Here is a 20,231-nt window from a genome sequence, read left to right as displayed (position 1 = left end):
TAGATTCAGGTACGCCGCCGTAATTTCAAATCTGCGTCAGCGTTTCGTTACGCCGATTGACAAAGGCAGCTACGCTGTAAAAATAGGCTTCTTCCACCAACGTAACTTGATTGTGGCGGCGTAGAATTGTGTGCAATATCATTTCGACCCGCTAGGGGCGCTTCCGTTGTTGTCGGCGTAGAATATGCTAATTTCCTAGATATGCCGATTCACAAACATACGTGCGCCCGGCGTTCGTTTTTTATGTCGTTTGCGTTAAGGCTTTTTCGGCGTAAGGCTGCTCCTGCTATTAGGAGACGCAGCCGATGTTAAGTATGGACGTCGTTCCCGCGTCGCGATTTGAAAATTTGACGTCGTTTGCGTAAGTCGTCCCGTGAATGGCGCTGGACGCCATTTACGTTCACGTCGAAACCAATGACGTCCTTGCGACGTCATTTACCGCAATGCACGTCGGGAAATTTTAAGGGACGGCGCATGCGCAGTACGTTCGGCGCGGGAACGCGCCTAATTTAAATGATCCACGCCCCCTTACCGGATCATTTGAATTACGCGCGCTTACGCCGGCCCCTTTTACGCTACGCCTCTGCAACTTACGGAAGCAAGTGCTTCGTGAATACAGCGCTTGCTCCTGTAATTTACGGCGGCGTAGCGCAAAGACGATACGCTGCGCCGCCGTATCAGTGCGCGCCTTTACCTGAATCTACCCCATTGTTTTATAACAGAAACAAAAAAACATTTCGGTCATTTTTTTTTTTTTTTTTTGCAGAAAATAAAAACCGCAGAGGTGATCAAATACCATCAAAAGAAAGCTCTATTTGTGGGAACAAAATGATAACAATTTAGTTTGGGTACAGCGTAGCACGACCGCGCAATTGTCATTCAAAGTGCGACAGCGCTGAGAGCTAAAAATTGGTCTGGGCGGGAAGGTGTATAAGTGGAAGGGAAGGGGTTAACCAGCGGCTCTCGCAGGGGTAGCGCTGCGCTATGCAAACCTGCCGCCCTTCACACTGATAATATCTTTTTCCGGGTTTATTATTATTATTTACACAATTGTGCGTGCGAGACGAGAACTCCGCCTGACACCTCCTCGCCGCAAAGTCAATATTTCCTGTTGAGAAGTTTCCTGCAATTTCTTGAGTCCGGAGCCAAGACTCTGACATTGTGCAATATAAAGATCCGGGGACTGGCAATGCCGCCTTCACTCAAGGAGGGCGACGAGCGACTCTCCTGTCTGTCTGTGAATGAAGGATCGGGAGATGGGCGATCGCTTCCAGATCGGCGTCTTCTTCCAGGCAATGACCGTCTTGTATTCTGCATCCATCCCCCACCCATCGAGGAGACCCCCCAACCCCCAACTACTGGAAGATTCTATAAAACTCTTCAACGAGGGGCTGAACAATTCAAGTTTTCTCTACAATCTCCACAAGGTGAACCTACCCCCCCGTCAGGTAAGTAGTGAGGCGGCTCTTCGTCTTTTGTGTCCGGTGGGCAAAAACGCATCTTCTAGTGGAGCCGAGATCATTGACGTCTGTGCCGGGGCGGACTGACAACTCATGGGGCCCCCCGGGCAATAGGAGATTACGAGGCCCCCCGGGCAATAGGAGATTATGAGGCCCCCCGGGCAATAGGAGATTATGAGGCCCCCCGGGCAATAGGAGATTACGGGGCCCCAGGGCAATAGGAGATTACGGGGTCCAAGGGCAATAGGAGATTATGGGGCCCCCCGGCCAATAGGAGATTATGAGGCCCCCCGGGCAATAATAGATTATGGGCCCCCCGGCCAATAGGAGATTATGAGGCCCCCCGGGCAATAATAGATTATGGCCCCCCCGGGCAATAGGAGATTATGAGGCCCCCCGGCCAATAGGAGATTATGGGGCCCCCCGGCCAATAGGAGATTATGAGGCTCCCCGGGCAATAATAGATTATGGGCCCCCCGGCCAATAGGAGATTATGGGGCCCCCCGGGCAATAGGAGATTATGAGGCCCCCCGGCCAATAGGAGATTATGAGGCCCCCCGGGCAATAGGAGATTATGGGGTCCCCGGGCAATAGGAGATTATGAGGCCCCCCGGGCAATAGGAGATTATGGGCCCCCCGGCCAATAGGAGATTATGAGGCCCCCCGGGCAATAGGAGATTACGGGGCCCCAGGGCAATAGGAGATTACGGGGTCCAAGGGCAATAGGATATTATGGGGCCCCCGGCCAATAGGAGATTATGAGGCCCCCCGGGCAATAATAGATTATGGGCCCCCCGGCCAATAGGAGATTATGGGGCCCCCCGGCCAATAGGAGATTATGAGGCTCCCCGGGCAATAATAGATTATGGGCCCCCCGGCCAATAGGAGATTATGGGGCCCCCCGGGCAATAGGAGATTATGAGGCCCCCCGGCCAATAGGAGATTATGAGGCCCCCCGGGCAATAGGAGATTATGGGGTCCCCGGGCAATAGGAGATTATGAGGCCCCCCGGGCAATAGGAGATTATGGGCCCCCCGGCCAATAGGAGATTATGAGGCCCCCCGGGCAATAGGAGATTACGGGGCCCCAGGGCAATAGGAGATTACGGGGTCCAAGGGCAATAGGATATTATGGGGCCCCCGGCCAATAGGAGATTATGAGGCCCCCCGGGCAATAATAGATTATGGGCCCCCCGGCCAATAGGAGATTATGAGGCCCCCCGGGCAATAATAGATTATGGGCCCCCCGGGCAATAGGAGATTATGAGGCCCCCCGGCCAATAGGAGATTATGGGGCCCCCCGGCCAATAGGAGATTATGAGGCCCCCCGGGCAATAATAGATTATGGGCCCCCCGGCCAATAGGAGATTATGAGGCCCCCCGGCCAATAGGAGATTATGAGGCCCCCAGGCAATAGGAGATTATGGGGTCCCCCAGGCGATAGGAGATTATGGGGTCCCCGGGCAATAGGAGATTATGGGGTCCCCGGGCAATAGGAGATTATGAGGCCCCCCGGGCAATAGGAGATTATGGGCCCCCCGGCCAATAGGAGATTATGAGGCCCCCCGGGCAATAGGAGATTACGGGGCCCCAGGGCAATAGGAGATTACGGGGTCCAAGGGCAATAGGATATTATGGGGCCCCCGGCCAATAGGAGATTATGAGGCCCCCCGGGCAATAATAGATTATGGGCCCCCCGGCCAATAGGAGATTATGAGGCCCCCCGGGCAATAATAGATTATGGGCCCCCCGGGCAATAGGAGATTATGAGGCCCCCCGGCCAATAGGAGATTATGGGGCCCCCCGGCCAATAGGAGATTATGAGGCCCCCCGGGCAATAATAGATTATGGGCCCCCCGGCCAATAGGAGATTATGAGGCCCCCCGGCCAATAGGAGATTATGAGGCCCCCAGGCAATAGGAGATTATGGGGCCCCCGGGCAATAGGAGATTACGGGGCCCCAGGGCAATAGGAGATTATGGGGTCCCCAGGCAATAGGAGATTATGGGGCCCCCGGGCAATAGGAGATTACGGGGCCCCAGGGCAATAGGAGATTATGGGGTCCCCGGGCAATAGGAGATTACGGGGTCCAAGGGCAATAGGAGATTATGGGGCCCCCGGGCAATAGGAGATTATGAGGCCCCCCGGGCAATAGGAGATTATGAGGCCCCCCGGGCAATAGGAGATTATGGGGCCCCCGGGCAATAGGAGATTATGGGGCCCCCGGGCAATAGGAGATTATGGGGCCCCTAGGCAATAGGAGATTATGTGGCCCCCCGGCCAATAGGAGATTATGAGGCCCCCCGGGCAATAGGAGATTATGAGGCCCCCCGGGCAATAGATTATGGAGCCACACAGTATACACACACAGGGCAGCCATCGCAAATTTTTGGGCCCCTTACACTAGGGTGACCAGACGTCCCCGGTTTCCGGGGACAGTCCCCAGATTGAGGACGATGTCCCCGGGCCAAGTCTGTCCCCGGACTTGTCCCCGGATTTGATTTTAGCAGGGGCTGCAGTGATCCTGCATTTCTGGGTATTGGAGGAAATCATCGGCTCCGGTGGACTCGATGTCCATCGGTACCCGCCGATCGTTATGTACACAGGCAGAACGGTGGCCTGGCTATGTAAACAAGGCAGAATGCTGTTCTGTCGGTATGTAAAGCAGGTACAGGGATCTATGCCTTCCCTACAGGGGAAAAAGCATCTCCCCCACGGTAAGAAAACACTCGTTAGGCACACATTTAACCGTTTGATTGCCCTAGATGTTATCCCCTTCCCTGCAGCCACTGTGCCCATCAAATGCAGCCACTGTGCCCATCAAATGCTGCCAGTGTGCCCATCAATTGCTGCCACTGTGCCCCATCAATTGCTGCCACTGTGCCCATCAATTGTCGCTACTGTGCCCATGAATTCCTGCCACTGTGCCCATCAATTGCTGCCACTGTGCCCATCAATTGCTGCCACTGTGCCCATCAATTGTCGCTACTGTGCCCATAAATTTTCTCTAGTGTGCCCATCAATTTCTACCAGTGTGCCCCATCAATTGCTGCCACTGTGCCCCATCAATTGCTGCCACTGTGCCCCATCAATTGCTGCCACTGTGCCCCATCAATTGCTGCCACTGTGCCCCATCAATTGATGCCAGTGTGCCCATAAATTGCTGCCAGTTTGCCCATCAATTGCCGCTACTGTGCCCCATCAATTGCCGCCACTGTGCCCCATCAATTGCTGCCAGTGTGCCCATCAATTGCCGCTACTTTCGCTGTGCTATTGCGGTGCAATTCCTGTCCGAATCGCATGCAATTTCCACTGCTCCTGTGTGTATAGAAAGGAATTAAAGCGCCATCTAGTGGGCAGTTTAAAGAATGTTACAACTCACAGTACATATCTGGCCACATGTAAAATAATTTACATAGGTGTCCCGTTCCGCCGATCAGGGCCGCTGATAAGCCAGTACAACTGGCCCTGTTGTAGGGGGCCCCGGGCCAGCAGGGGCCCGGATGGCAACCCCCTTTAAAAAAAAAAAAAATTATTTTAGGGGTCCGGAGGTCCCCAGGGGCCCGGAGGCCCACAGGGTCCCAGATGACAACTCCCCTTTTTTTTATTTATTTTTTATAAAAAATATATATATTTTTTTTAATATATTTTTATTTAAATTTTTATTAAAGGGCCATTTTTTTTTTTAGAGGTCCGGGGGTCCACAGGGGTCCGAAGGCCCCCAGGGCCCCGGATGGCAACCCCCCTTTATTTTATTTATTTTTTATAAAAAAATATATATTTTTTCTAATATATATTTTTTTTTATTTTTTATTAAAGGGACAATTTTTTTTCTTAGGGGTACGGGGGTCCCCAGGGGCTCGGAGATCCCCAGGGCCCGGGATGAAAACACCCCTTTTTTTATAAAAAAATAAATACATTTTTATATATTTTTTTATTATATATATATATATATATATATATATATATATATATATATATATATATATTATTACTAAAGGTCCCCAGGGCCCCAGATGGCAATCCCCCTTTTTTTATAAATTCTTTTTGTTTCATATTATTTTATTTCATTTTTTTTCTTTTTATTCCTTATATATATATATATATATATATATATATATATATATATATATATATATATATTAAAGGGCTCATGAGGTCTCCATGTGGCAAACCCCCCTTTTCTTTAATAAATGTATTTTTTTTTTTTATTAAAGGGCCCAGAGGTCCCCAGGGCCCTGAATGGCAACCCCCCTTTTTTTTATAAATGTTTATTTATTTATTTTATATATTTTTTCATTTTTATTTTTTCATTTTTCATTTTTATTAATAATTTGTAAAGGGCCCCCCTCCGCTTCTCAATTCGCAGCAGCCCCCCCTCCCACTTCTCAATTTCAATTTAAGACAGCAGCCCCCCCCCCCCCCCCCCCCCCGTTCTCTGCTCCAGGTGCCTACCAATGCCGCCAATCCCATAACGTGCTGCAGAGACAGTTTCAAGGCAGGGCTAGGGGTGGAGCTAAAGGCGGGACCAGGGGTGGAGCTGAAGGGGGCCCCGTCAGGTAGGCTGTACGGGGCCCCATAATTTCTTAATAATGGTAGCAAATCAGGGCCCCTGGAGGGGCTCACAGGGCTGGAGGAGAAGTTCCGGGGCCCCGTGGGGTATAGGGAGGAAGTGATGTCAGCTTGGGGGGGCGGACCGACTCTACATCTCCTCCAGCCCTGTGAGCCCCTCCGGCGGCCGTGATCCGCTATCATCGGAGGACCGGGACACCTATGAAGATTTTTTTTTACATGTGCCCAGATAGGTACTGCGGGTTCTAACAATTTTTTTTTAAACTGCCCACTAGATGGCGCTGCCTTTAATCCCTTTCTATACACACACACAAACAGGGGGGTAGATTCAGAGAACAATTACGCCGGCGTATCCATAGATACGCCGCTTAATTGCTAAGCTGCGCCGGCGCATCTACTTTCTGTATTCAGAAAGCTAGATACGCCGACATTAGCATAAGATCCGACTGGCATAAGTCTCTTACGCCGTCGTATCTTAGGGTGCATTCTCACGCTGGCCGCTAGGTGGCGCTCCCGTAGTGAAATTCTATGTAGAATTTCATCGTAGAATATGCAAATTACCTACTTACGCCGATTCACAAACGTATGTGCGCCCGGCGTTCGTTTTTTACGTCGTTTGCGTTAAGGCTTTTTCGGCGTAACGTTGTTACTGATATTAGGAGGAGCAGCCAATGTTAAGTATGGACGTCGTTCCCGCTTCGAAAATTTGAATTTTTTTACGTCGTTTGCGTAAGTCGTTCGCGAATAGGGCTGGACGTAATTTACGTTCACGTCGAAACCAATACGTCGTTGCGCCGTACTTGGAAGCAATGCACACTGGGATATGTACACGGACGGCGCATGCAAAACGCGAATCACGTCAGGTCATCATAAATTTACATAAAACACGCCCCCCCTTCCACATTTGAAATACGCGCGCTTACGCCGGCCCCTTTTACGCTACGCCGCCGCAACTTACGGAGCAAGTGCTTTGTGAATACAGCACTTGCTCCTGTAAGTTACGGTGGCGTAGCGTAAAGACGATACGCTGCGCCGCCGTATCATTGCGCGCCCCTACCCGAATCTACCCCAGGAGCGGTAGCGGGGGAAATCGCATGCAATTCGAACAGAAATTGCTCCGCATTCCTGTTCAAATCGCATGCGATTCTATCTAGAATTGCACCCATTCACGTTTGTATTAACGCAAATGGCATCGGTTTGCGAGATTGGCAGCATTTGGGTACCGATACTCACGGGATGAGAGCTGAGATATTGGCGCTGTGAATTTGGATAAATAGACTGAATATAATAAAATAATATTTTTTATTTTTTTTATTTTCTATAGGCAGATTCCCATGAAAATAATTCACTAAGTTTTGTTATTAAAGAGACGGTTTGCCGGAAGTCAGAAGAGATCGCGGGGGAGTGTCCCTTTAAGGAGGGCGGGGTAAGTGAGACCGGAGATATCGGTTCGCACAACGCAGGGAAATGTAAATGGCGGAATTACCCTTCAAATAGGAATGTGTGAACCTTTCCAGAGTTTATTAGAAGAGAAAGTCTGAGAATTTGTGGTGCTGCCCCCTGCTGCATGTGCCCAGCAGACAGCAAGCGGGCGGGGCACAGTGGCTGCATATTATTAGCATAGAGGCTGCAATTGATGGGACACAGTTGTCTGGCTGGCTGAGGCATAGTGACTGCATATTGTGGGCACAGAAGCTACAACTGATGGGGCACAGTTGGCTGCATACGATGGGCACAGAGGTTGCACATGATGGGCACAGTTGGATGCATATTATGGGCACAGTTGGCTGCATATTATGGGCACAGTTGGCTGCATATGATGGGCACAGTTGGCTGCATATGATGGGCACAGTTGGCTGCATATGATGGGCACAGTGGCTGCATTTGATGGGCACAGTGGCTGCATTTGATGGGCACAGTGGCTGCATATGATGGGCACAGTGGCTGCATTTGATGGGCACAGTGGCTGCGTTTGATGGGCACAGTGGCTGCATATGATGGGCACAGTTGGCTGCATTTGATGGGCACAGTGGCTGCATATGATGGGCACAGTTGGCTGCATATGATGGGCACAGTTTCTGCATTTGATGAGCACAATTGGCTGCATTTGCTGGGCACAGTTGGCTGCATATGATGGGCACAGTGGCTGTATATGATGGGCACATTGGCTGTGTTTGATGGGCACAGTGGCTACTTTTGCTGGGCACAGTGGCTGCATTTGATGGGCACATTGGCTGCATTTGATGGGCACAGTGGCTGCATATGATGGGCACAGTGGCTGCATTTGATGGGCACAGTGGCTGCATTTGCTGGGCACAGTTGACTGCATATGATGGGCACAGTGGCTGCATTTGATGGGCACAGTTGGCTGCATTTGATGGGCACAGTGGCTGCATTTGATGGGCACAGTTGGCTGCATATGATGGGCACAGTGGCTGCATTTGATGGGCACAGTTGGCTGCATTTGCTGGGCACAGTTGGCTGCATATGATGGGCACAGTGGCTGCATTTGATGGGCACAGTGGCTGCATTTGATGGGAACAGTGGCTGCATTTGCTGGGCACAGTTGGCTGCATATGATGGGCACAGTGGCTGCATTTGATGGGCACAGTTGGCTGCATTTGATGGGCACAGTTGGCTGTATATGATGGGCACAGTGGCTGCATTTGATGGGCACAGTGGCTGCATTTGATGGGCACAGTGGCTGCATATGATGGGCACAGTGGCTGCATTTGATGGGCACAGTGGCTGCATATGATGGGCACAGTGGCTGCATTTGATGGGCACAGTGGCTGCATTTGATGGGCACAGTTGGCTGCATATGATGGGCACAGTGGCTGCATTTGATGAGCACAATTGGCTGCATTTGCTGGGCACAGTTGGCTGCATATGATGGGCACAGTGGCTGTATATGATGGGCACATTGGCTGTGTTTGATGGGTACAGTGGCTACTTTTGCTGGGCACAGTGGCTGCATTTGATGGGCACAGTGGCTGCATATGATGGGCACAGTGGCTGCATATGATGGGCACAGTGGCTGCATTTGATGGGCACAGTGGCTGCATTTGCTGGGCACAGTGGCTGCATATGATGGGCACAGTGGCTGCATTTGATGGGCACAGTTGGCTGCATATGATGGGCACAGTGGCTGCATTTGATGAGCACAATTGGCTGCATTTGCTGGGCACAGTGGCTGCATTTGATGAGCACAATTGGCTGCATATGATGGGCACAGTGGCTGCAATTTATGTTTTTCTTTCACAATTTTTCAGAAATGTTCAGTTCGTTTACTTCCCCCTAAAAATGTTGAGCACCAGCCGCCACTGCTGTGTGTGTTTGAAGGGTGGTGAGGAGGAGATGTCGCCTTCTCACCACTTGATTTAAACCCATGATTGTCGTGCAATGCACGTGATTGGGACACAATAGTACGGCAATTACAGGTTTAAGACTGGTGTGAGGAGGCAACACAGCCCGGGAATCTCTGATCCTCCCGTGTTGTTCAGGTAGATCCCCACCTCTTTAAGGTTGCCTACCCCATCCTAGAGTATAGAGGTGAGGAGAGACAATCTGGTCTCTCTTCACCTCTATGGGCAGCCGTGTAAACTGCCGGATCATTTCCAAGACTCACCGGTGAGAAGGGTAAGCCTGAGTAACACCAGCGAGCGGTGATAGGGGGGACAACCCCTCCTGCTACTTCTAAAAGCGATCCAGCGGCTAATCAGTTCCTTGGATCACTTTTATCAGAAAGGTTATCTGCAAGCTTCTAGAACCAAGGGGGAGGTACCAGAGACCTGCCCTGTGGAGCTCTGCAGCCTGATCTAAAGTGACCCAACTCAATTGCAGACTCACACAACTACCATGAGTCACAAAAATAAATTTACCTACACAGGTTGCACACTAGAGGGTGCTACATCTGCAATAAGCCAGGCTGAATCTAATCTCGAAAACAGGGTGGGGGCGAAACTAATGGGGAAAAACATATGACAAATACATACAAATGAAATGTATGAAACGTACAAAAAAACACAATGAAATAACTAGGCTGCAGTTGGCAATAAGTCCATGCTCACCAGCGATCAGGCCCGTCGGAACAGGACAGGCAAAACAAGCAACTGCTTGGGGCCCCGAGCTGGCCTGGGGCCCCAGCAGAGCACAGCCGCCGCCGCACCGCCGCTTCCTATAAGTGCTGCAGCCTGTATCGTGGCCGAGCTCCTTTCCTAATTCCTCCTGCAGTCCGGCCGGGTACCGTAACCGCGTGGTACAGGAGATTCAGTTTCCTGTTCCCGGCCGGACCGACAGGAAGTGCACACACTCAGTGCTCACTTCCTTTCTGTCCGGCCGGGAACAGCAAACTGAATCTTCTGCAGCGCGGTATGCGGTGTAAGGGGGGTAAAAAGAACATGGGGGGGAGCCGGGGAGGCAGTCAGAAGAAGTACTAGCTGATGTTCGGCAGCAGCAGCTGTATGCGGCGGTTTGCTGTAGGCAGCAGCTGTATGCGGTAGGGAGGGGGCAGCAGCTGTATGCAGCTGTATGCGGTAGGGAGGGGGGCAGCAGCTGTATGCAGCGGTATGCGGTAGGGAGGGGGGCAGCAGCTGTATGCAGCGGTATGCGGTAGGGAGGGGGCAGCAGCTGTATGCATCGGTATGCGGTAGGGAGGGGAGGGGGAGGGGGGAGTCAGTCAGAAGAAGTACTAGTCGATGTTCGGCAGCAGCAACCCCCCCCCCCCCGCTTATCTGGTTTATAGCAGAATAATTTTTTTTTACACTTGTCAACTTACCCCCCCTTCTCAACTTGAAACTCAGCAACACCCCCTCCCCCGCTTCTTGTTTGGGGCCCCCAAATTCCTGTAGGGGGATGTAAGTTTATTCCACAACACGTGCTGCAGATATGATGGCTGTTTTCCGCTCCTTCAAATCTTAAAACGAAGCCTGGCCTCCCAGGATGCACCTGTTCCCTTTTCTCAGACTGTAGGATAATGGGAGTTTTTATTAAAGCTGAACAGTTTCTATCTTCTGTAAAAAAAAAAAAACAGTGGGGCAGATTCAAGAAGCACTTGCGCCTGCGCAACCATAGGTTGCGCAGCGCAAGTGCTTACTTGCTCCGGTGTAACGAGTGCTCCTGATTCAGGAACCTCGTTACACCGACTGCAGCCTAGGATATGACAGACATAAGCCTCCTTATGCCTTCATATCTCAGGCTGCATTGTTGCGTTGGCCGCTGGGGGGCGCGGCCATTGTGATCGGCGTATAGTATGCAAATTGCATACTACCACCGATTCACAAAAGTTGCGCGGGCCCTGCGCACGCAAGGTACGGAGTTTCCGTACGGCAACTTTAGCGCAAGGTTGCTCCTGCTAATAGCAGGGGCAGCCAATGCTAAAGTATAGCCGCCCTTCCCGCTCGTGAAATTTAAATTTCACGTCGTTTACGTAAGTGATTCGTGAATGGCGCTGGACGCCATTCACGTTCACTTAGAAGCAAATGACGTCCTTGCGACGTCATTTGCCGCAATGCACGTCGGGAAAGTTTCCCGACGGAGCATGCGCTGTTCGCTCGGCGCGGGAGCGCGCCTAATTTAAATGATTCCCGCCCCCGGCGGGATCATTTACATTAGGCGCCCTTACGCAGGGCTAATTAGCATAGCGCCCGCGCAATTTACGGAGCTACTGCTCCGTGAATCGCGGGCAAATCGAAATATTTGCGTGGGCGCAGAGAAAAATCTTTGCTCTTTGCCCACGCAAATATTGCTCGGATCTACCTGAATCTGGGCCACTAAATTTATTTCCAGGCTCCATCTAGTGGCCAATTGTAATATTGCAATGAGAACAGTTTTAATGAATCTCCTGCTGGAGGCAGAACAAGGCGTGTTCACCGATTCCATCAGATCGAATCCAGATTGGTCGATCGCTAGTTGAAAAATGAAGGACATCTCTTAAAAGTTTTATCCTTTTTTTTTAACAATAGAACTGCTGAGAATTTGTTACCTTGTTGCAGACTTTGAATGAAGAGCTGTGTGCGTTGGGCCTGCATTTCATAGATTTGTAACCGTTTGCTGAATAATAATGACCCTAAACCTCCTCCGATGTGTGATTTATCTCAGGTGATGAAGAACTGCACGGCCGTGTATTCCGGACCCGGACAGGAGAAGGCGGAGCTCAGATGTCAGACATTGGACCCTCCAGTAAGTGTTCCCTTCTCTTCTTTCCATGGGTTCTCAGTATACTTCGTCCAATCATTGGGGACTCAATGGGGTCTGTTTATAAAAAAACATTCACACATCCATCACAAATATTCTCTGTAATCTGTGTATGCATACTTGCCAACTGTCCCGTTTTTAACGGGACAGTCCCGTCAAATAGAACCTAGTCCCGGCTAATTTAGCCTGCCGGGACTTGTCCCGGCTAGTGGGGAAGGCTTAGCGGGTTTCATGGCTGTGGGCTCTCCTGCGGAGGTCTCCATAGAAGCAGCTTCCCAAGCACCGGAACCTCGGCCCCCTGACCCCGAACACAGCACAGGAAGTGTTGGGGGAATCCTCCGGTCAGGGGGTCTTAGCTCCTCCCAGCCGCCAGGTGGCGCTGGAATCGTAAGCCGCTGGTCACACCGTGCCTTCACTCTACACTCTTAGGGCCTCCGGAACTGTGGGTGGCGCTGTGTATCAGGAAGTGAGGGAGAGTAATGTGAGTGGTGGAGGAGAGGGGGGTCACCGGGAGAAGATGGCTAGCAAAGTGATGTGTATGTGTAATTTCAAACATCATTAGCGCCATCTAGTGGCCATTGTTACGGAATCACGTCCCACACTCCGCTTGGGTGCTTCCGTCATATACCGCTTCCTCCCAGTCTGAATATAGATATCAGATATTCTAACCGCTTGCAACCAAGAACTAGGCAGTACTCGAGTTGGCTGCTGAAAATGAACTGTTTATTGAAACACGGGTACACAGGTAACCAGTGGTGGCTGGTGCTCAAAATTTGCGAAAACAAACTGAAAAAAAACATCAATTGCAGCCACTGTGCCCATCAAACGCCACCACTGTGCCCATCAAACGCAGCCACTGTGCCCATCAAACGCCACCACTGTGCCCATCAAATGCAGCCACTGTGTCCATCAAACGCAGCCGCTGTGCCCATCAAACGCAGCCACTGTGCCCATCAAACGCCACCACTGTGCCCATCAAATGCAGCCACTGTGCCCATCAAACGCAGCCACTGTGCCCATCAAATATATATTTTTTTTTAAAACGGGGGTTGCCATCTCAGGCCCTGGGGACCTCTGGGCCAGGGCCGTCTTAATAGCATCACCCTACAATGGAGATAGTGCAAGTAAACAGAAATCAAGTAGGTAAGAAGAGGTAGGGGATATCTAGGGTGAAGTGGGGGTAAGAGTGCTGGGGTGACATCTGGGATAAAGAGGGGCAACCCAGACTGCCCCAATTTAATTTTGGGGCAGCCCAGGGTCAAGGACAAGCTGCCTTGGGGAAAGGGCAGGGCCCCCCATGCAGCTGGGGCCCCCGGGAAGTGCCCAGGTGTGCCCTCTCATTAAGACAGCCCTGCTCTGGGCCCTTTAATAAAAAAAAAAATTATATATATATATATATATATATATATATATATATATATATATATATATATATATATATATACACAAATTATTATTATTTTTTTATAGAAAGAAATTACAAAATCAAGGGGGGTTGCCATCCGGGACCTCTGGGCCCTTTAATAATATTAATAAAAAAAGAATCCTCTGGGCCCTTTAATAAAAAAAATAAAAAATAATATATATATAAAAATAAATAAATAAACATTTATAAAAAATAAAAAAAACATTAAAAAAAGGGGGTTGCCATCCAGGGCCCTGGGGACCTCTGGGCCCTTTAATAATAATATTAAAAAAAAAATATATATATATATATATATATCTAAACATAAAAAAAGAAAACATTTATAAAAAAAAGGGGGGTTTGCAACATGGGGCCCTGGGGACCTCTGAGCCCTTTAATAAAATATATATATATATATATATATAAAAGAAAAAAAAAGAAATAAAATAATATAAAAAAATATATTATTTTTTATAAAAAAGGGGGTTGACATACGGGGCCCTGGGGACCTCTGGGCCCTTTAATAATAATAATAATAATAATAATAATAATAATAATAATAATAATTAAAGAAATAAAAAAAGGGTAACTTACACATACAGTAAGATGGGCCTGGGGAGCAGGACAAGGAGATTCCAGTGCTCTCCAAGAGAAGCTGGGTTCCACGAGCCCCTCGCCCAAAGTGACTCCCGTCACAGCCATAATGCTGCATTTTCCAGAGAGTGGTACTTAGGGGGGGAAAAAATAATTTTGGCCACTAGATGGAGCTGACGCTCTAGAAATAACACCCATTAGACGGATTACTGAGATTATTTGTGACAGCGGCTCAGGCATCCACACAGTTATTCCTTCTTATAATTAGCTGTCACCGGAGCAGGGGTCCCCATTGGAGGACACCCCGAAGTAATTACATTTTTGCCTCAATTTTTTCGTAAATAATTATGTAAATGTTGAGGGAATTAATAATTAATAATTCTGTACAGTGTCTATCTCAACTCATTTGCAAGCTCCCTTGTTAACACACAACACCTATCAGCCTGCACAGCACTCAGTTTGTAGCGCCCCCTTGTGGCGAGTTGTTAAGGCAGTTCCAGCACCAAGGTTCCTTACTAAAGATTGCCCTGGGGCCATGTGGGGAATCACACCCACTTTAATTAGGCGGTCACCTAAGGCCTTGCACTCACAGGGGCCTCGTGGCCGCCTGACTTACCCAAAGCGTTACCCCAGTTTTGAGGGACAGGGGACCTTACGCAGGCAGCGTTAAGAGCCATGACTCAGGAGCGGGGCCGCCAGCATCCCTAACAACCAGTGAATATCGGTGACACCGCCCCTTGTGATGTCAATGACCCAGCATGCCTTCAGTCGATGACGTCACAAGGGGGCAGGTTCAACAGGTTCACCCGCCCCTTAGTTATTAAAGAACAGGACCTGGGGGCCACCTTGTTAAAGGGGGCTTCCAGATTCTGAAAAGCCCCCCTGCCCGCAGACCCCCACAACCACCGGGCAGGGTTGTGGGGAAGAGGCTCTTGTCCTTGAATTATTTTTCCCATCATGGGCGTGAGTGGGGGCCCCATGTCAAGTTTTGCCTAAGGCCTCACAAAGCCGAGAGCCGCCTCTGATCACACCTCTCCGAAAGCCATTGGTTCTAGGCCTAGTTCACAGGTGTCCCGCTGAGCATGCGAGGTCCACGAGATTTGGGGGCCCAGGTCGCCCAGCACATCCACCCAATGGAACTTTCTTTCCACCGCCAGGCAGGTGGACCTTCCTTTGTAGTGAACAAGGCCCGCAACACGTTTACATCTGCTGTCTATTACCTAGATTCATAGACGCCGCCGCAACTTTAAGGCGGCGTAGCGTATCGTATTTACGCTACGCCGCCTTAAGTCAGAGAGGCAAGTGCTGTATTCACAAAGTACTTGCCTCCTAACTTACGGCGGCGTAGCGTAAATGCGGCAGGCGTAAGCGCGCCTAATTCAAATGAGGATGAGGGGGGAGTGTTTTATGTTAATTACTCGTGACCCGACGTGATTGACGTTTTTTTACGAACGGCGCATGCTTCGTCTGTGTACATATCCCAGTGTGCATTGCTCCAAAGTACGCCGCAAGGACGTATTGGTTTCGACGTGAACGTAAATTACGTCCAGCCTCATTCACGGACGACTTACGCAAACGACGTAAAATTTTCAAATTTCGATGCGGGAACGACGGCCATACTTAACATTGACTACACCTCCTAGGTGCAGCTTTATCTTTACGCGGCGTATCTCTTACGGAAACGGCGTATCTTTACTGCGACGGGCGCACGTACGTTCGTGAATCGGCGTATCTAGTCATTTACATATTCTACGCCGAACTCAACGGAAGCGCCACCTAGCGGCCAGCCTAAAAATTACACTTTAAGATACGACGGCGTAGGAGACTTACGCCGCTCGTATCTTAGCCTAATTTAAGCGTATCTGGTTTCCAGAATACGCTTAAATTAACGCCGGCGTAGATTCAGAGTTACGACGGCGTATCTACTGATACGCCGGCGTAACTCGCTATGAATCTGCCTATATATCTTTTATGGAGAATCAATTTTGGGAGATTTTAGAGAGCAAACACAGACCCGGATTCAGATAGGAGATACGACGGCGTATCTCCTGATACGACGGCCAGACTCAGAGATACGACGGCGTATCTATGCGCCTGATTCAGAGAATCAGTTACGCATAGATTTCCCTAAGATCCGACAGGTGTAAGTGTCTTACACCGTCGTATCCTAGGCTGCATTTTCAGGCTGGCCGCTAGGTGGCGCTTCCGTATGTTTACGCGAGGAATATGCTAATTAGGTAGATACGGCGATTCAGAAACGTACGTTCGGCCGGCGCAATTTTTTACGTCGTTTACGTTAGGCTTTTTTCGGCGTATAGTTACACCTGCTATATGAGGCGTAGCTAATGTTAAGTATGGACGTCGTTCCCGCGCCGAGTTTTGAAATTTTACGTCGTTTGCGTAAGTCGTTCGCGAATAGGGCTGGACGTCATTCCTCAGGAACCGGACAAAAATGTGCACAATGTATGAACAGCATTACTCCCTGTTGTGTCTCGGGGACAAGAGTGGTTTAGAAAAACACCTCATTATGGCCACTAGATGGAGCTAAGGAATAGTTATTATTTTTTTCCTATGATCCTCAGCTCCATCTAGTGGTCCATAATGAAATGGTTTACCAAACCACTCTTTTTTTTTTTTCCTATATTTTATTGTTTTTTAATCAATTTTATACAAACAAACATACTACAATTGCATACGTATCACATATATACCATATCAGAAACCGATTCTGCAATAAAAGGAATTTACAGAGCATTTCAGTTCCAAAATGTTTCCTTTTCTATATATACTGGGGTGGATTCAGCAAGCAATTACGCCTGCGTATCCATAGATACGCAGCGTAATTGCTAAGTAGCGCCGGCGTATCGACTTTCTGTATTCAGAAAGCTCGATACGCCGACTGTAGCCTAAGATACCACTGGCATAAGGCTCTTATGCCGTCGTATCTTAGGCTGCATCCTGACGCTGGCCGCTAGGTGGCGTTCCCGTAGTTGTCAGCGAAGAGTATGCAAATTGCATACTCACGCCGATTCACAACCGTACGCGCGCCCGGCGGTCATGTTTTACGTCGTTTGCGTTCGTCGCTTTCTGCGTAAGGCTGCTCCTGCTATTAGGAGGCGCAGCCAATGGTAAGTATACACGTTGTTCCTGCGTCGCGATTTTCGAAATTTACGTCGTTTGCGTAAGTGAATCGTGAATGGCGCTGGATGCCATTTACGTTCACGTCGAAGCAAATGACGTCCTTGCGACGTCATTTACCGCAATGCACGCCGGGAAATTTTCCCGACGGAGCATGCGCAGTACGTTTCGGCGCGGGAACGCGCCTAATTTAAATGATCCACGCCCCCTACGGGATCATTTAAATTACGCGCGCTTACGCCGGCCACTTTTACGAAACGCCGCCGCAAATTACTGAGCAAATGCTTCGTGAATGAAGCGTAGCTCAAGTAATTTACGGAGGCGTAGCGTAAAAACGGTACGCTGCGCCGCCGTAGTAGTGCGCTCCCCTACTTGAATCTACCCCACTGACGGTATAGATAATCTTCATCGTCCTTCCTATTTATCAAGCCGGCACAACAAAAAAACAAAAACAGAACAAAAAAAAAAAAAAACAAAAACAAAAACAGAGAAAAAAAATAAATAACAAAATATATATATATATATAAAACAAACAAAAAAAATATATAAACAAAAAAATAAAATAAAAAATATAATAATAAAAAAAAAATAAGGTTTCCGGAAGGTTTTACGTCTTTCGTGACCAGGCCATTTTTTGCTATTCAGCACTGCGGTACTTTAATTATTATGCAGCTTAAAGACCAGGCCACTTTGTTTTGCGAATTCGGCACTGAGTCGCTTTAACTGACAGTTGCGCGGCCGTGCGACGTGGCTCCCAAACAAAATTGACGTCCTTTTTTTCCCTGCAAATAGAGCTTTCTTTTGGTGGTATTTGATCACCTCTTCGGTTTTTATTTTTATGCGCTATATACAAAAATAGAGCGACAATTTTGAAAACAGTGCTATAATAAATATCCCCAAAAAACTTTTTTTTCCCTCAGTTTAGGCCGATATGCATTCTTCTACCTATTTTTGGTTAAAAGAAAAACAATTTCAGTGGTTGTTTTTAATGGGCACAGTGGTTGTGTTTAATGGGCACAGTGGCTGTGTTTGATGGCACAGTGGCTGTGTTTGATGGCGCAGTGGCTGTGTTAGATGTCACAGTGGCTGCGTTTGATAGGCACAGTGGCTGCGTTTGATGGCACAGTGGCTGTGTTTGATGGGCACAGTGGCTGTGTTTGATGGGCACAGTGGCTGCGTTTGATGGCACAGTGGCTGCGTTTGATGGCACAGTGGCTGCGTTTGATAGGCACAGTGGCTGCGTTTGATAGGCACAGTGGCTGCGTTTAATGGGCACAGTGGTTGAGTTTAATGGGCACAGTGGCTGTGTTTGATAGGCACAGTGGCTGTGTTTGATAGGCACAGTGGCTGTGTTTGATGGCACAGTGGCTGCGTTTAATGGGCACAGTGGCTACGTTTGATGGCACAGTGGCTGCGTTTGATAGGCACAGTGGCTGCGTTTGATAGGCACAGTGGCTGCGTTTGATGGGCACAGTGGCTGTGTTTGATAGGCACATTGGATGTGTTTGAAGGCACAGTGGCAGCTCTTTTCAGAAGTGCTTCGCTCCCCTCCCTCTGAGCCACGCTGTCTGAAGAACTTGACAGAGGTGGGTGGAGGCAGTTTACTATGAATGCTGGGGCGGCAGCGGCCTCTGACGTCACTGGTTGCTAGACACCGGGCGGCCGGTGATTCTAGCAACCAGTGCAGTCAAGTGAGAGAGTGCCACAGCTTTGGCGCTCCCTCATCTGCAGCAGCTTGCAGCGCCAGGGCTCCGTGCGCCCCGTGCGCCCACCCAGGATCGGCCAAGATTTTCACTTACAGCGGTTTAGACATTAATGGCTGTGTGTTGAGTTATTTTGAGGGGACGGCAAATTTACACTGTTATACAAGCTGTACACTCACTACACAACATTGTAGATACAAAGTGTCATTTCTTCAGTGTTGTCACATGAAAAGATACAAGAAAAGAGTTACAAAAATGTGACTGAGGGGTGTACTTACTTTTGTGAGATACTGTACTTGCACACATTTCATCCCAGGATTTTTTTTTAACACAGACTAATGTTCCTTCTCTGCACAGGGGTCCGGCCTCCCGCCAGCAACATCTGAAGGAGGTGATGAAAAAAAGTCCGGCCGGGGTCATCGCAAATTTATCAACTCCCGCAAAAAGAATGAAGGGACTTTCCGTGATGTCATCGACAGTGACATCACATCCAATAACATCGCGGGCTCGTGCCTCGAGTGCATATTCCACGACCTTCCCAACTCCCAAAACGCGATCGGAAGTTCTGGATTTTCTGTACTTTTATTATATATATTGTTGCAATCGATACTTTGATCATTATTATTGTAGATATTTGTAAGTTTGTAGCATATGGATCTCCTGAAAACTGTTTTATTGATTTTTTTTATTTGATCTAAAAAAATTAAATGTTATTATTACTATTATTATTATTCTGTTATATGGAAATAATTTGTTTGCAAATAACACAAAAGCAGAAGAAAATTACTTTTAGGACCTTTTTACACTTCCTTCGACTTTAACCGCGTCCGGACCGCCGCACGCCGATATACGTCGGCACTTTGAAGAGGGATATCTCTGTCGTGGCAGCAGCTTAGCTACCATAACCCTGGTATCTAGCTCTTTAGTGGGCGGTCCGGTTTCCGATAATGGTGGTCTCTGCGGCGGATTCGCTGCGAGATCACTTTTATCGGCGGTGGGAGAGGGCTCCCGACGCTTTTCGGTGCCATCAGTAGCGGCGGAGGCGATCAGGTCCTTCACGTGGCTGCGTATGGATACGAGTGAGGGGAAGATGGCCCCCACCCGTCTCCATACCATAGCAGGGCGGAAGCGACGTCACAACGTCACTTCCGCCCATAGCTCTTAA

At 49.0% G+C, this 20,231-nt stretch overlaps 1 protein-coding gene across 1 annotated transcript; it reads left to right on the top strand.

Annotated features, from left to right (window-relative positions):
- Nucleotides 1-1,126: 1,126 nt before the first annotated feature.
- On the top strand, nt 1,127-19,791 carry LOC120941693. The gene is made up of 4 exons (XM_040355248.1): nt 1,127-1,448; nt 7,356-7,457; nt 12,131-12,211; nt 19,424-19,791. Exons 1-4 carry the CDS (start codon nt 1,242-1,244, stop codon nt 19,679-19,681), a joined length of 648 nt encoding a protein of 215 aa, XP_040211182.1. The 5' UTR covers nt 1,127-1,241; the 3' UTR covers nt 19,682-19,791.
- Nucleotides 19,792-20,231: the final 440 nt, after the last annotated feature.

Source organism: Rana temporaria, chromosome 5, assembly GCF_905171775.1.
Source record: "Rana temporaria chromosome 5, aRanTem1.1, whole genome shotgun sequence".
In the NCBI taxonomy this organism is placed as follows: domain Eukaryota; kingdom Metazoa; phylum Chordata; class Amphibia; order Anura; family Ranidae; genus Rana; species Rana temporaria.
The sequence above is the reverse complement of the archived record's forward strand: the minus strand, read 5'-3'. Positions and strand labels throughout refer to the sequence as shown.

Bases quoted from the DNA above. Each gene is read 5' to 3' on its own strand.
- LOC120941693 (XM_040355248.1), top strand. From the start codon at position 1,242: ATGAAGGATCGGGAGATGGGCGATCGCTTCCAGATCGGCGTCTTCTTC. The intron at 1,449-7,355 runs GTAAGTAGTGAG...TATTTTCTATAG, and splicing joins TGAACCTACCCCCCCGTCAG to GCAGATTCCCATGAAAATAA. The intron at 12,212-19,423 runs GTAAGTGTTCCC...TTCTCTGCACAG, and splicing joins GTCAGACATTGGACCCTCCA to GGGTCCGGCCTCCCGCCAGC.